At 38.0% G+C, this 13,556-nt stretch overlaps 1 protein-coding gene across 1 annotated transcript in view; it reads left to right on the top strand.

The window, feature by feature from the left end:
* The window catches only part of ANO2 (anoctamin 2), a 188,200-nt gene that overhangs the window by 41,890 nt on the left and 132,754 nt on the right, over positions 1–13,556 (top strand). The window contains exons 4-9 of the mRNA XM_074160491.1: positions 613–711; positions 5,668–5,819; positions 7,059–7,113; positions 8,006–8,054; positions 11,151–11,206; positions 11,455–11,496. Of these exons, the coding sequence (XP_074016592.1) occupies positions 613–711; positions 5,668–5,819; positions 7,059–7,113; positions 8,006–8,054; positions 11,151–11,206; positions 11,455–11,496 (453 nt within the window). The remainder of the gene's footprint in view (positions 1–612; positions 712–5,667; positions 5,820–7,058; positions 7,114–8,005; positions 8,055–11,150; positions 11,207–11,454; positions 11,497–13,556) is intronic.

The following is a 13,556-nucleotide window of genomic DNA, read 5'->3' as shown; positions in this document are numbered from 1 at the left end:
GTCTTCTGGCTCTGCACAGCATAACCAGTTATTTACATAAACATTAGGCTCATGGCTTGCTTCAGAAGTTAAATTTCAACATTTGGTTTAGGGTTGGTACTCCAACTGTAGATATTAGGGCAGTAAATGTTGGGTGTGATCTCCTGTAAGCAACTACTAGTCTGTTGAAGTCTCCAGAAAATAGTCGGGCAAAATTGAAAATGGGAACCTAAAGCAAAGCCCACCCACAGCAGAAGAAATGTTTTTAATTTGGTGGATCAGGTGGGCACAAAAGCCTACTAATGATGTCAGATGACTTACAAAATCCTGAGTGTGGAAGCTGTAGCTTGGGGGTTTCTTGTTCACATGATTCCAAAATCTGGAACTGTAGCCTTCTCTCTTCATGGTGCACACAACAGCTAGACTGTGCGCAGTATATTAATGGATTTTAGAGCAATAGAAGATTCAGCTTTTAAAGATAAGTCACTCTTAAGCCCAGTTGTAACAAAAGTTAGTTATTCACTGTGATTGCCTACTGTTGCAGGATGTAGTTGGAGCTGACATTTTGAAACCTTATTATTATATTCTGTTCAATAATATTGAAATACATTGTTTTACTATTATATGTTTCAGAATAAGAGCCAAGGATTGAGTTTTGTCCGTATACATGCACCTTGGCAAGTACTTAGTCGAGAAGCGGAACTCCTTAAAATAAAAATGCCCACTAAAAAGGTAAGTATCTTCCATCTGCTATAAACTAGATGTATGACTGGAGAAGGGTGGATCAGAATGGTAGTTAAATGTATAGAGGTCCACAGAGTTACTTTATTTCAAAATCAGAGCAAATGAACTGCCAGGCTTGTTCTTTCACGTCACTAATTCTTTTGAGATGATTTAGTATTCAAAGTTAGATTTAAGATGGGATTTTCAAAGGGGATTTCAAAGGCCACAGAGGCAGCTGGCTGACAGACTGTGTTCCAAAGAGTGATGACAGTGGTGAGTTTTTAGGAGGGCTTTGAAAGCTGAGAAGACAGTAGCTATTTGGATTTTTGTCAAGGAACTTTCCTCAAAGTTGAGCTGCAGTATGGGAGATAGCATGATAGCTGGTTATTGCCTTAATATTTCTCTAAAGTCTGGGGATGCTGAGAGAGTCTGTTCTGGTGGTATCAATGACTTAGTGAATTCAGACTTGACCCCTGTCATTAAAACTTTGGCTCACTATCTTCTTCACACTCGTAGTAGCTGAGAATATCTAGACCTTTCAGCAGAGTTGCTGGCAAAGATTGTAAATTCTGAGTAGATCCCAAAATTCATGGTCCTGCAAAGATTTAGCATGTTGGCTAACAACTCCACTGAAGTCAATGGAACTGGCTTGTGCTTTCAGTTAGTGGTATTCATCAGTTGCACTACTGAACACTCATTTCATTCCATTGTCATTAGAATTAAATGACAGACTGATTTTATTTTCTTCCACATGGTTTTTGTTGGATTTTTTTGTTAGCTTTTTTGTTTGTTTGCTTGGGTTTTTTTCATATTGATTATTTTCACTCAGCAAAAGCTTCAGTGTTGTTCACATCTCATGGTGTTACAGTCTGTCACTCTCAAGGGCTTGGCCAAGCCAATCTTGTAGAGTCGTACTGTATTGTGTTTGCATCCCAGAAAAAAAAAAAAGTCTAGTTTCTTGTAATCAGTCTTTGAAAATGAGTAGATTTTAGACAGCTACAGTACCTCTGCCCTTTCTGATGAATGTGTAGGGCCTTTCTGGAAATGGACCTACATATTCGATTCCTCTCTTTGATCCCTTCCCAGCATTGTTTCTTTAGTGCATATTTAGTGCCTGCTCATTTCTCCCTCCTTCTTCCCTCATGGGAATTTTCACCTCCTAGCTTTCTGCAGATACACCAAAGCAAATTTTACACTATTTTAATTGAGGAATGTTGCCATCATATTCTGAGTTAAGATCTGTTCAGGAGCTGGTAGTCTCCAGTGGCCGCCCTAGTCAGTCATGAACGGTTCTGCATCCCCTTCTCTCCTGTTGTCCTGGTTCTGCTGGGGATAGGGTTAGTTCTCCCCAGGCTTTGGCAGGGACACAGGTACTGTATATAAGGGAGAAGCTGGACTGGACAGCCCTTAGAATCATAGAATTCTTGCAGTTAGGGATGATATGGTTGAGAGCCTTTGGGTGAGAATTAAAGGAGAGGGACAACAAAACAGATGTCGTTGTGGGTGTCTACTGTTGATTGCCCAGCCAGGGTGACAGCACTGATGAATTATTCTGTAGGCAATTAGGAGAAATATCTGGATCAGTAGCCCTTGTCTTGGGAGATTCAACTTCCCAGACATTAACTTGGAATACAATACAGCTGTGACAAGCAAGTTTGAGAAATTCCTGGTGTGTTGAAGATAGTATCTTGTCACAAGTATTCAGTGAGTCAACTAGGAAAGATGCCCTCCTAGATTTGCTATTTGTGAATAGTGAAGGACTCATGGAAGATGTGATAGTAGGTGGCTGTCTTAGCTACAGTGATCACAAAATGGTTGAGTTTAAAATTTTCATTGCAATAAGAAAAAAAGTCAGCAGAGTTGTTACTCTAGATTTCAACAGAGCAAACTGTAAGCTACCTAGGGAGTTAGTTAGCCTTTTCCCCTGGGAATTTGCTTTTGAGGGTTTAGGAGTCCATGAACGCTGGTCAGTTTTTAAGAACCACCTTTTAAAAGCACAGGAGGAGACAAATCCACTGTGTTGTAAGTCAAGCAAGCTGGGCAGAAGACCAGGTTGGCTGAACAGGGAACTCCTCATGGAACTCAAGAATAAAAAGAAACTGAACCATCTCTGGAAGGAAGTTCAGGCTTTGCAGGAGGATTACAGAGCTGTGGTTCACATATTCAGGGAGAAAACATGAAAGGCCAAAGCTCAGCTAGAGTTGAAACTGGCCAGTGTTTTGTCAGACAACAAAAAAGCTTTTTAAAGTATGTTAATAGAAAAGGAGGTCTAAGGAAAATATTGGACCAATACTTGTTGAAGATGGTCAGCTGACAAATAGGGATGAAGAAAAAGTGGAGGCCTTCACTGCTTTTTTTGCCTCAGTCTTTAATATTAATAATAGACCTTGGGCTGCCTGGTCCTCTGAGTCAGAGGACCACAACTGCCGGAAGAGTGATTTTCCATTTGTGGACGCTGAATTTGTAAGGGACTGTCTGTTTCAGCTGAATGTTCATAAGTCCATGGAGCCTTATGGGATTCATCCCAGAGTACTGAAGGAGTTAGCGGATGTTACAGCAGGACATCAATCATCTGTCATCAATCATCTTTCAATCATCTACCAAAGGCCAAGTCTGGGGAGGTCCTCGCTGACTGAAAGCTAGCCAGTGTTATTACAATTTACAAGAAGGGTGAGAGGGAAGACCCAGGAAACTACAGACCTGTTAGTCTGACCTCAGTAACTGGAAAAATTATGGAGAAGATCATACCAGTTGCTATTGAAAGGCAATTAAAGGACAATGCAGTCATCGGGCACAGTCAACACAGAGTCACAAAGGGAAAGTGCTGTCTAACTAATTTTATATCCTTCTACGATAAGGTTACCTGGCTAGTGGATGATGGGAAGATGGTGGATGTAATTTTTATATTTTTTTTAGTAAAGCTTTCGATAGAGCCCCTCACAGTGTCCTTCTGGACAAATTGTCCAGCTGTGAGATAGGCACAGGTACATGGTGTGCTGGGTGAAGAACTGGTTGAATGGCATGGCTTAAAGGGTTATAGTGAATGAGGCTGCATTTGGCTGGTGAGCAGTCACCAGTGGTGTTCAGCAGGCTTAAAGGGTTGTAGTGAATGGGACTATGTCTGGCTGCTGACCAGCTGCAAGCAGTGTTCCTCAGGGCTCAATTCTATGGCCGGATCTGTCAAAAATATTTATCAGTGATCTGGGCGCAGGAGTTGAATTCACCATTAGCAAGTTTGCTAATGATACTAGACTGGGAGGTGGTGCTGACTTTCTTATGGGACAAGAGGTCTTGCAAAGGTATCTAGATAGATTGGAACAGCGGCAATAATCACGGAATCATGGAATTGTCAGAGTTGGAAGGCACCTCTAGAGATCATCTGGTCCAACTCCCCTGCTAAAGCAGGATATCCTACAGCACATTACTCAGGACTGCATCAAGGCGTCTTGAAAATCTCCAGAGAAGGGGACTCCACGGCCTCCCTGGGCAGCCTCTTCCGGGGCTCTCTCACCCTCACCAGAAAGAAGTTCTTCCTCATATTTGAATGGAACCTCCTATGTTCCAGCTTGTGCCCGTTACCCCTCGTCCTATCGCTGGGAACCACTGAAAAGAGTCTGGCTCCATCCTCCTTCAACCCACCGTTTAGGTACTTGTAAACACAGATAAGATCTCCCCTCAACCTTCTCTTCTCCAGGCTAAAGAGTCCCAGCTCTTTCAGCCTTTCCTCGTAAGGGAGGTGCTCTAATCCCTCAATCATCCTAGTTGCCCTACGTTGGACTCTCTCCAGTAGTTCCCTGTCTCTCTTGAACTGGGGAGCCCAGAACTGGACACAGTATTCCAGCTGTGGCCTCACCAGTGCAGAGTAGAGGGGGAGAATGACCTCCCTCGACCTACTGGCCACGCTCTTCCCTATGCAGCCCAGGATTCCATTGTCAGTAGCATGATTCCATAATCAGTCCAGGATTCCATAATCAGTAGCATGAAATTCAACAAGAAAAAATGCTGGATTCTGCACCTGGGATGGAGTAACACTGGTCACAAGTATAAATTGGGAGAGAAGTGGCTGGAGAGCAGCCCTGCAGAAAGGGATCTGGAGGTGCCAATCGACAGCTGTCTCAATATGAGTTTTACAGTGTGCCCTGGCAGCCAAGAGGGCAAACAACATCCTGGGGTACATCAAACACAGTATGACCAGCTGGTCAGCAGAGGTGATTATCCCTCTGTATACAGCATTGCTGTGGCCTCACCTTGAGTATTGTGTGCAGTTCTGGGCCCCACAAGTAAAAAGGATGTTTAGAGACTTGAATGCACCACAAAGCTGATGAAAAGGCTGGAAGAAATGTCCTGTGAGGAGGACATAAACTCATGTTTGGTAAGGTTGTCTGTGTTTCAGGAAAATGTACCGTCATATGTCTGGGAAGCTCCCTACCACTTCACATGAGTCTGAATCAGCACAAACCAGGTCCTTGCACTTAAAACTGCCAAATAGCCATGAACCTGCTATCCTCGCTTCTAATGGCATGTATACATGTCCTTTCAGACCATACTAGCAACTATTACCCAGGAATAATTTATTCTGCTTGGGCAGTATAATTGCCAGCAGGTAAAGGCACTTCCTGCTTTGTCTGCTCCCTCTATTCCCAGTTAAAAAGTAAAAATAATTACTCTGCCTTTCTATCATCTCCCTGCACCTCCTAGTTTATTTAGTAAGGATGTCTCTTGTATTAACAATTCTGCACTGAATTTTCTTCTGAAAGTAGCTTGTGAAGAACAAGATCTTCTTTTTGGAACTGAAACCCTTATGGATTCAGGTGCTTGGTGATATATGGGAATATATCTTCAGAGAAGGCGCCTATTTTAATGGCAGATTTAAACATATGTGTACAGCAAATTCTATCCTTTCTTTTTTCACTTTAGTGGGTTTTTAGAAGTGACATGCTAATATACAATATTTTATTTACTCAGATGTATGAAATCACAGAAGAAGGGGGAATACTCAAAACATTAAATGAAATATGGTGCAAATTGACTGAACCTCTGCAACCCCAGGTGCCACAACAAGGAAATACCAACATGAAAAGCCTGTCTTACCCATTTTCCAGAGAGAAAATATATTTGTGAGTACTTTAAATTGTAATGAGCAGTGAAGAAAGCTATAACTTATCATTTTAGTGTTGTCATTTTTTCTACCAGTCAAATTTCAATCAAAATTCAGAAATTCATTGAGTATTTCTGGAAATCCTGAGGAAATATCCAAGTTGTCAGATTATTCCTGGATAATATTTCCAAGTGGTAAAAGCATATGTCTGCATAAAACTAAATTTATTGAAGGCCAAGTAAATGAAAATGGATTGGCACTGAGTTCAGTTTCTGTGGATTGACAGAAATCTAACTTGCAGAGACTTTACGCCAGTGTTCTACTTCTTTCTGCTGGATAAGGGATTGGAAGCAGTGCAACAGCTAAAATATCTTTGTTTTTAGCTTGAACTATAAAAATCCCAGCACCAAGTTCCTGATTATTTGGTTAAGGATATTGCTGCCTGTTTTAAAAAAAAAAAAAAGAGGTAGTAGAAATCCGATAATATTTTTCCTCTTGATAGATTTATTATAGTAATTTAAACTTGGCTAATAATATACAGATAAGGAATTCTTGACACTTGCCCTTTCACTCAGAATAATACTTCTGGGCCCGGTCTGACATTAAGCACTCCTTTTTTCCTCATGGGTGTCTCCTTGTATTTATGTTTGATAAATAAAATTCAGTAATAAATATAATGACCCACCATATCATTTATTGTCCTCTCTAACAATTTTAATTAATACTGAATACAAGTCAAATTGATTGAGGGCAATAAACTGGGAGGGCTAATATGACCATTTTAAGCTTTAAGGGAATGCATGGTTCCAGTGGAATGGTTATTTGAAAGCAAGTGAAATGTTGACTGGTTAGTCACCTGGAAAAGAGTAATGAACATCTGCATTAGGCTAGTTGAAACCTAATAACATAACCTTAGATTCTTACAGTGTTGAGGGTATGTTATAAGGAAAATATTAAAAGGTCATCTTGTGTAAACAATAGTCAAGTTCTCCTTATCCAAAGGGCATTTTACATTAGTTAATATTTTAGCATTTTTATGCCCACCATCACTGCAATCCTGGTAGAATTCTGAATGACTGGGTTTTAAATAGCCCAGTCTATTATGCTTTACTATTTAGCCTATATTTCCTTTAAACATCTGTTTTTCTTACTTGCTGTGGTTTCTAAATGAATTCTAAATCAGAATCTTATATGTTATCTTACTCATTACTAAAATGTCTGAAAACCTGACTGATTATTTTTTCTCTCAACATCTTAGGTATAATATTAAAGACAAAGACACCTTTTTTGATAATGCCACCCGCAGCCGAATAGTAAGTAAACAAAAGTAACATAATTGACTTACGCTGAATGGTATTTGTTTTAATAGTGAGTAGTTGGTGTCTACTTTGCTAATTTCATCGGTTTATGCATTTCACTGTTCCTACAAAGCACTAAGCAGTCATAAGCATGCAAGAAGTACCCTTGTGGAGCTGCCAAGTAGTCCCAGAGTAGGTGATGCTATGTAGGGAAACGCTGCTACTGACTCCTCTACACTGTTCAAAGTCGCTATTAAGCCCTATGTCCTAACCTTTAACTAGATTTTATTCCATAAAAGGATCTCCTCAGCAGTCCTATAGTAAATTCCTAGCTACAGCAGTCTTTGGTGAGAAATCTTGTATCACATTCCTGATATCCTGCTAGGTCTCCAGCAGGTTAGTGAGGCAAGATTTCTCTCTGCATATGCAATGCCAACTCTTCCCTAATGTGCTGTGCTCATCCATACACACTTGGGTTTCATAGATACAGCATACTTACTGATCACTTTATGTGCATCTTAATGTTATACTTCCAAATGTGAAAGCTAAATGTTTGGGGTTTTTTTCACAAATTCAGATTTTGTTGTGATTTTCTTTACTGTAAAATTTTCATTCTACCTGAAGTCCTTATACTTCATATGGTTTTACAAGGATGTGACACTGCAGGGCTTAGATTACAAATGTTAGGGCAGATAATCCACTACTAGGAGTTGCCATAGCATTGTTAAGTGTTAACTAGTGGCCTTGAGTCATGCATTTATGTATGAGTGAAACATAGGATTTAAATGTATGTGCAAATGAACTCTACAGAAGTCTCTTATTTTAAAGTTTTGTTTTATCATTAGCTCCATGATGAAAATAATCCTAAAAGATAATTTGTGTGTTATATCACTGTTCTTTTCCACAGGTACGTGAAATTTTGAAGCGCACACCTACAAAGGCCAGAAACAGCATGGGTAAGAAAGAGGGAAGATAATTATATATGTTGTTCTGAAAGGAATTGTTTAAGTATCTTGCAGAATATTTATTTTTCTAGCAGGACACAAAAGTATGCTGGCACGTTTCCACAAAAAATAGAGATTGAAACAAATACTTTTTCTAAGGAATAAAATCAGACTTTCTGGTCCGTGGTTTGGATAGGACACAGTAATGGGAGCTTGCTTTTCATTTCTACAGGTGCGGGATCTGGCACATAACTTGCATTTCATGAGTTGTTATAAAATTGGATTTGATTATTATATGATCTGCTTTTGAAAATTCAGATGTCAACTACAATATGTTGTATTATTTCTTCCAGGAGCAGATTTTTCTTGCCATTTCAATAGAATAATACATCTTTCCAGGTTATTTTTATTACTGCAGCTTTAAAAATTATGTCCATGAACTGCATAGTGAAATATATGACTTAACTATGGCTGTTTTGAAGATATTGTGTGATACTTTTGGGGTATCCCTGAGATATTTGGAGTTTTTGCTTTCTTGAGGTTGAAAACATATACAGATGTACTTATTCTCTTTTCTGTACTCTTCTCTTTCATCCATTCTGATATCATGACACATACCTCCCTGGTGGCAAAGAAGTGATAGTGCTCCTTGTCTGGCATGTTTTCTGGAAGTCCTTCTGTAAGCTTGACCACTTATGTGCAGATCACAATGTCCTAGGATAACATACTTGCAAAGAGAAGGTATGCGGTAGCAACAGATTCCTGCACGGTCTTGGTGTAACTTTGTGCAGTGAAGCTGCAGTAACAGATTTCTTTGGTACAGCAGCTGGAGCAGAAAGATTAATTTAGGTTTCCCTGAAGTAGAGATATTTTTTTCAAATTATATGAAAAAAAAAAAACCCAAACAAAATAATTTCTCTTTTTCAACCAAAAATATTTGGGTTTGCACAGCAATAAATAATATTAAATTTATGATTATTACACTGTTTTCTTTTAAAAAAAAATGAAAAGATGGTTGAGAAAATGTCAAGCACTCCTAATTTCTAAAAAATTGTTCAGCTGGCATCCATTTTGTTCACTGTTTGCTCTGTGTTATTCTATGTTTTGATCTGCTCAAAGGCTCTGGTGGGGCAGTAGAGAGGAATGCTACCTTATTTTGCTGGATTGCTCCAGCTGGCATCCAGGAAACCGTTCTGGTGACTGGGGAGACCATGTTTTCCCTAGGAGCTGTGGAGCCTGTGCAAGTAGATGTCTCTAGAGGGCAGGATTTTAGAGACCAGGCAATGTAAGGTATATAAAGCAAGAAGCCTGAAGCACAGCAGGGACACTTAGCCTGTTGACAAAAAGCCAGCCCCCAGAGCTGGCACTTTCCCAAGGGAACCAGAGACTATGTAGAACCTGTTGAAACTCTTAAGACTGTTAGCTGTTGGGCTGAGAGAAAGCTTGAAAGAAGCGATCTGTCCTACAAGGACATGGTAGGAAGGGAAAGAACACTTTACCAATGGGCTTTTTTTGCCTCTTACTTAATGTTTTCTCTATTTTGATAGCTTGTTCTTGTTCATAGTGTAATAACAGCCATCATTAGTGATCAAAGCACTAGTAGTGATTTTTCAGGCTTTTTTTTTTTAACTTCAGTGTGAAAAAACAGGCTGATACACTTCAAGCTCAGGTCAGCTCAACATCCCATTTGAGAAGAAACAACCCTCCTGTCCTTCTTATCTTTCTGGCCCATAGCAAAAGCATGATTGCGCATCACATCTGACCTAAATTCAGTAATTGTTTTGGTCTTCTGAGATCCTCCCCCAAAAGTCCTATGCTTCATATGTCGCTAAGGTTTTCCCTTCTCACTGGTCTTAAGACTTAAAACCACTCATCATTAATTGTTTGAAAGATGTCTTTAAGCATCCTTGTTTTCTTCTGTTGTTTGGTTGGTTTTTTTTTAAGATTCCATTGCTTATTTTCCACAAGAGATAGGGCAGTGATTTTGGATGTACTTGTAGCAGCCTTCGGTTTTCATAAACATATGCTTCATAACAAAATAGGATGAAAATAACAACAATTCAAACACATTTGCTTCTTGATTTTTACGTCTGTGTAAGCTGAATCTGATTCTACTTCTATGACATTATACAAGGATAGCATATTTTCTTCTAGCATAACTCTGAACCATTGTAAACTTTCCAGACATTAAATACTTTCAATAGAGGACTTGACATGATCCAAACATGAAGATTTCCTGATTCTATTAATGCATGTAGTGGTAAGGGTATTTTTCTTTGAACCAAGGGAAAAATGTATCGGTAATGCCTATCTAGCATCTCTGACCACAGGGCTTTTCCCAAACATTTCAGAATGATAGCTGTGTAATTTAACTGTTCATTTTTTTTTCATTCCTAAAGACAAGCTAGCATGTTACTTTTTACTGGACATTGAAATCAAAGAGGTCTGGAACAAACTACTAGTCTTAAATAGATTTCCTGCTTGCAGTCTTCAGGACTCATCAGTTCTTGTCCTGGTTCATCCAGCTTTTCAGCATAATCATGCATTTGGCGAACAGAAACTGATTTAACTCCTGCAAACAAAGAAGCATTGTTTCAAACTCAGAAGAATGGCCTTATGTATTGATACGAGGAAGGGTAGAAACCCCAGCACTTGGTTCAGTGAAAACAAGACCTGATTTGATATTAGTCATCAGAGAGTAGGGGTTTCCTCAGTCACGAACTTCCATGAAAGGTTGGGTTTTTTATTGTTTGAGTGTGTCAGTGGGGATCCATGGTTCTGATTATTGTCAAGCTTCAAGAAGGACTTCTCAGATGCTTCCCTCCTCAGTCACGTGCCTCTATGAGGATGAGAAAGTGGTCAAAACAGTCTTTGTACCATACTAGTTCACTCAAGAAAAAGCACTATATGGAAATGAGCCTTTCTGTGAAAATATGTTAACCATAGCCAGGTACTTCTAGGCTGCTACATATTCATATTGACATGATTTTGAATATTTTCAGTAATACAGTTCAGTCCCCTTTGTAATGTGCCAAAATGAAAACTGTAATAATCTTTTCTGTGTAACTGTGCCTAACTGTTGACCATCTTAATTTTTTTTTCTTTTAGGTATTGGCACTTTAATAGCAAACAATGTTTATGATGCAGCATACCCACTTCATGATGTACGTATACACTGTTAAAAATCTAGTTCTCTGATGGTATCACTCAGTAGTGCACAGACATTAATGTTTATTGCCTGTGAAAATGAAAGTATATTCTAAGTGTGTGATTCTCGTATGAAAACTCTTACATAAGTACATTTCAAATTCTGACCTAAAAGTAAAATCAATAATGTACGAAGAGCTGAGCAAACTTTTATTGAATTTTATCTATGTTTACATCAGTTATGAAATGAATTTTTTTTCTCTAGGGTGAATATGAAGGCCAAAATGATGACATGAATGAAAGAAAGGTAAAATACATTGCAAAATTAATTTCATGTTAGATTTAATGTGATAAATGTGAATTAGTGTCCTAAATGCTCTCATAAAGCATTAACCAATGTTCAATCAAGTAAATGTTTTCACAAATGTGTATATTTTTTGCATTACTTCTTTTCCTCTTTTTCTGCATATAAAATTTTTTTCACAAGATTTTTTGTAAAGTCTTCTTATGAAGTATTTAAGTGAATTTAATTTAATATTTACATCATTAAATACTTCAATTTTCTCTCTGCATGCATAGACAACATTTTTCACCCTGCCAGGAAGCAAAAGTTGTTAAATAATGTATGATTACTTTCTTTCCATAACCAGATGGTATTATAGAACAATTGTTACTAGAATAAAACATAGATGTATTTTTCATTTGATTGTGCATTCAATTAAATTACATGCAATTTCTAAAAATCTGCTTCCAATTATTTTGTAAATAAAAAGTTTCTAGCTATCAAATGACTTTTGAAAATATATCACCCAACAACTGCCTTCACAAGAGAAATGGATGCATAACCAGACTATATGAATTCAGACTGTTTTAATACATATGCTTACTATTAAAAATGAGCAAAAAACATTTAATTACTGTAATGCATTAAGATCCATTCCATGTTATTCTCTAACGTTAGCACTTTTGCTTTTTCTTGCTATACAAACAATAGGACAGGAAATTAAGAGGGAGAGAAAGGGGGGAGGGAAGAATGAAGAAAAAGAAAACATTTGGAGGCCTAAAATATTTACTATACTATACTAGAAATTAAATTGCATAATCTTCTTTATAGTTGTTGGTAAATAGTGTTAACATCCAACCACTAGATGTCTTCATGTGCTGTATACAATTTAATTTAGTATATGAATCTTGGTAAGCAAAAGAGACAAAGTTGGGAAACAAACTGTAAAGAAGCTTCTATATTTATTTCTCTTATTTTGAACTTTTTCTTCATGAAGAAATGTCTACTCTGCACTTACAGGATTTTCTCTGAGTAAGTGATAATAATGATACAGTAATGGACTCTGAAAGCTATGTAGTTTACTGACTTATAAGGTTAGCAAAATTTTTAGAGAAGAAAGGTAAATGAATGTTAGTCAATGGAGGAAGATTGGGTACTGTGGAAAAAGAGGGGAAGAAGGCCTAAGAGGACTAGTGTCTGGAAAAATATTCACCCTACTAGTTGCATTTTGTGCTGCCTTCTTTTTATTCTGCCTATTAGGCTCAGTTATGAAGTGTTAAGTATTAAAAACATAAAAGGTTCTTTCCAGAAATACTTCATTGATTATTCACATATGTCTCTGCTGCCTAGGCATTGAATCTGCTGTAGTATTTCTATGCATAACATCATCTGTTTTCTATCTGAATCTAATAGTCTCAGTGTTTAATTTCCTGAAAAGCCCTGATCAGATTTAAAGGAAAGGGGGGCATTTTTCAGTTTTATTTTTCTCTGCCCCTTTTTATTTTGTCCGTTTTAACTTATCTGTATCTTCCATTTCAATTGTTAGTTGTGTGAGCCCAAAGAATGATGAACTGGGCTTGTCTGGGATACTTATGCCAATTAGGCAGCACAAGTAATTAAGGTTTATGTACCAGTTCGTAATATAAAAGGTTAATCCTTATTAACCCTATTCAGGATTTCCTTGGAGGAAATGCACTGTGAAACAATACATTTGTCACATCCTATGAGAATTAGAAATCTGCAGTCAATGAAACCCACTCTTCTCTGAAGAGTGTTGGTTGGAGTAAAGGAATTTCCCTCTTCTAGTGTGATTTCTGCTCTAGAAAAAATCTTTTTAAGCAAGCTATTGCACAGTAGCGTGGTAATAACTTTCCATGAGTATAAACACTGACTCAGTCTATTTTAAGCTTCTAGCCCACTGGCAACTTGTAACCCTTCATTGCTATCAATATGTTTGACATTGAGAAATACATAAGGGCTTTGTTACCTGTCTGGGAAATACACTGTTGTCATATACTACAACAGCATCCCTAGAATATTAGAAGCAGTTGGAAAGTGTTATTATAAACTTACAGAAAGTAGTG

Source organism: Numenius arquata, chromosome 1 (assembly GCF_964106895.1).
Source record: "Numenius arquata chromosome 1, bNumArq3.hap1.1, whole genome shotgun sequence".
Classification (NCBI taxonomy): domain Eukaryota; kingdom Metazoa; phylum Chordata; class Aves; order Charadriiformes; family Scolopacidae; genus Numenius; species Numenius arquata.
Note: the sequence above shows the minus strand (reverse complement) of the source record. Positions and strands in the feature narration are given on the sequence as shown.